The sequence below is a fragment of the Calliopsis andreniformis genome, unplaced genomic scaffold (assembly GCF_051401765.1).
Source record: "Calliopsis andreniformis isolate RMS-2024a unplaced genomic scaffold, iyCalAndr_principal scaffold0133, whole genome shotgun sequence".
NCBI lineage: Eukaryota > Metazoa > Arthropoda > Insecta > Hymenoptera > Andrenidae > Calliopsis > Calliopsis andreniformis.
The window spans coordinates 1,389,952-1,391,722 of record NW_027480542.1 but is presented as its reverse complement, the minus strand read 5'-3'; the positions used below and the strand labels follow the sequence as shown (position 1 = coordinate 1,391,722).

Here is a 1,771-nt window from a genome sequence, read left to right as displayed (position 1 = left end):
CCTTTTTTCGCGACCAGGTGTAAGGCCGATGACCAACAGCTCTCAGAACGTCGCGCTGTTCCGTCCCTCACCATGGCCTCGAATTCGGCCTTCGCAATCCTCAGCTTGTCGGGGGCGAGGCGTCGTGGCTTGCAGGATACAGGTGGACCTGGCGTGGTCCGAATGTGGTGACGAGTGGCGTGCTTCGGCATGCGATGTCCTCCCGACGGGCGCGTGACATCCGGGAACTCGGCGAGAATCGCGTGATATCTCGTTTCTCCAGATATCGCCCTCACGCTTTCCGCGGCACTCCTGACGACTCGACCAATCGTCGTTAAGGTGGTTACACCGTCGCTCAGCCTTTTCGCTCGCAGATCGACGAGGAGACCGTAGAAACTGAGGAAGTCAGCGCCGATAATCGGGGTCGTGACGTCCGCGACGACGAATTTCCACGTGAAATCTCTCCGCAAACCCAAGTTAAGGCGGAGGGTAACGTAGCCGTACGTGAAAATTGTCGAACCGTTAGCCGCGTACAGTTCGTACGTAGTCTTGTTACGCGGTCCACTCACTCGCGAACGCGGAAACACGCACAGGTCGGATCCCGTATCAACCATATACATCGTCTTGGTGACGCGGTCCGTAACGAATAGACGGCTCGTCGCGGGCTCGGAATCGCTAGCCGCCATTAACGATCGGCCCGTGAGTTTTCCGACGCGAAGTTACATGGGTCTCGGCACTTTTTCGCCGCGGCCCCATGTTTCCTGTGATACCAACACTTGCCATCGGTTGCCATGTCCTCATCACCGCGGTTTCGTGATCGCGAAGAACCACGTCGTCCGTTTCGCGACTTGGACCGCGAGCGGCGAAAATTGCTCGCTCCCATACGGAGGGCTGCGATTTCGCGGCGGAGTTCGGCCAACTCTGCTCGGAGGTCGTTCTGTCCCGACGACGCGACGGCGATCTGCGGACGCGGTGACACTTCTACAACCGCGTCGGCAAGAGCGGCCAGATCGGAGAGCGAATCCTTCTGACGCGTTATGAGGATGGCCTGCACGCTTGTTGGGAGGCGTCCCAACCACAGAGTCTTTAAGAAATCATCAGACACCGTATCACCCGCGAGATTTTGCAGCCGTCGCAGGAAAATCGACGGTTTGCGGTCGCCGATCTCCTCGTGCTCCAGCAGATGCCGAATATTCTGCTCCTTGGAGTCCGATAACCGCCGGATGAGCTCTGCCTTTAACGTCTCATACATATTGGACACCGGGGGATTGTTGATGATGTCGATCACTACGTCGGCGTACTTGTTTTCAAGGTTCGCACTGACATAGTGATATTTGGTTGCGTCTCGGGTGATTCCAGAAAGGACAAACTGGGATTCCAGCTGTCGGAACCAGGTCGCTGGGTTCTTCTCCCAGAACGGTGGAACGCGGATGGCTACTGGTGCTACCGCTGGTGCTAAGGTCGCGTCCGACCCGGCGGGGCTCGTCATTCCCGAAACGACCGCAGGTTCCATCGCGACGAGTTCGGCACGCACTTTTCACAAACCACTTCGAGACGTTCGCGCTCAATTCGCCCTTGCGCAGCGAATCACGTCGGGGTCACCAATTATGTGGGAAAGGAGGTGTAAATGAAGTCGCTTTCACACATATAGGTTTTTGTCGATCGAGGATTTTATTGATGCGCGTCTTTACTCGCTGGCGTTCTGGAACCGACTCCTCGAACCTTTTTGATTTTCCATAGCCCCTGCCGCGTATCCTCTCTTTCTAACACTCGAGGACTACGCGACAGTTAG

General features: G+C 56.6%; 1 protein-coding gene across 1 annotated transcript; it reads right to left on the bottom strand.

Annotated features, from left to right (window-relative positions):
• Window positions 1–664: 664 nt before the first annotated feature.
• On the bottom strand, window positions 665–1,492 carry LOC143187636 (uncharacterized). The gene has a single exon (XM_076391874.1). The coding sequence runs from the start codon at window positions 1,490–1,492 to the stop codon at window positions 665–667; it is 828 nt and encodes a 275-aa protein (XP_076247989.1).
• Window positions 1,493–1,771: the final 279 nt, after the last annotated feature.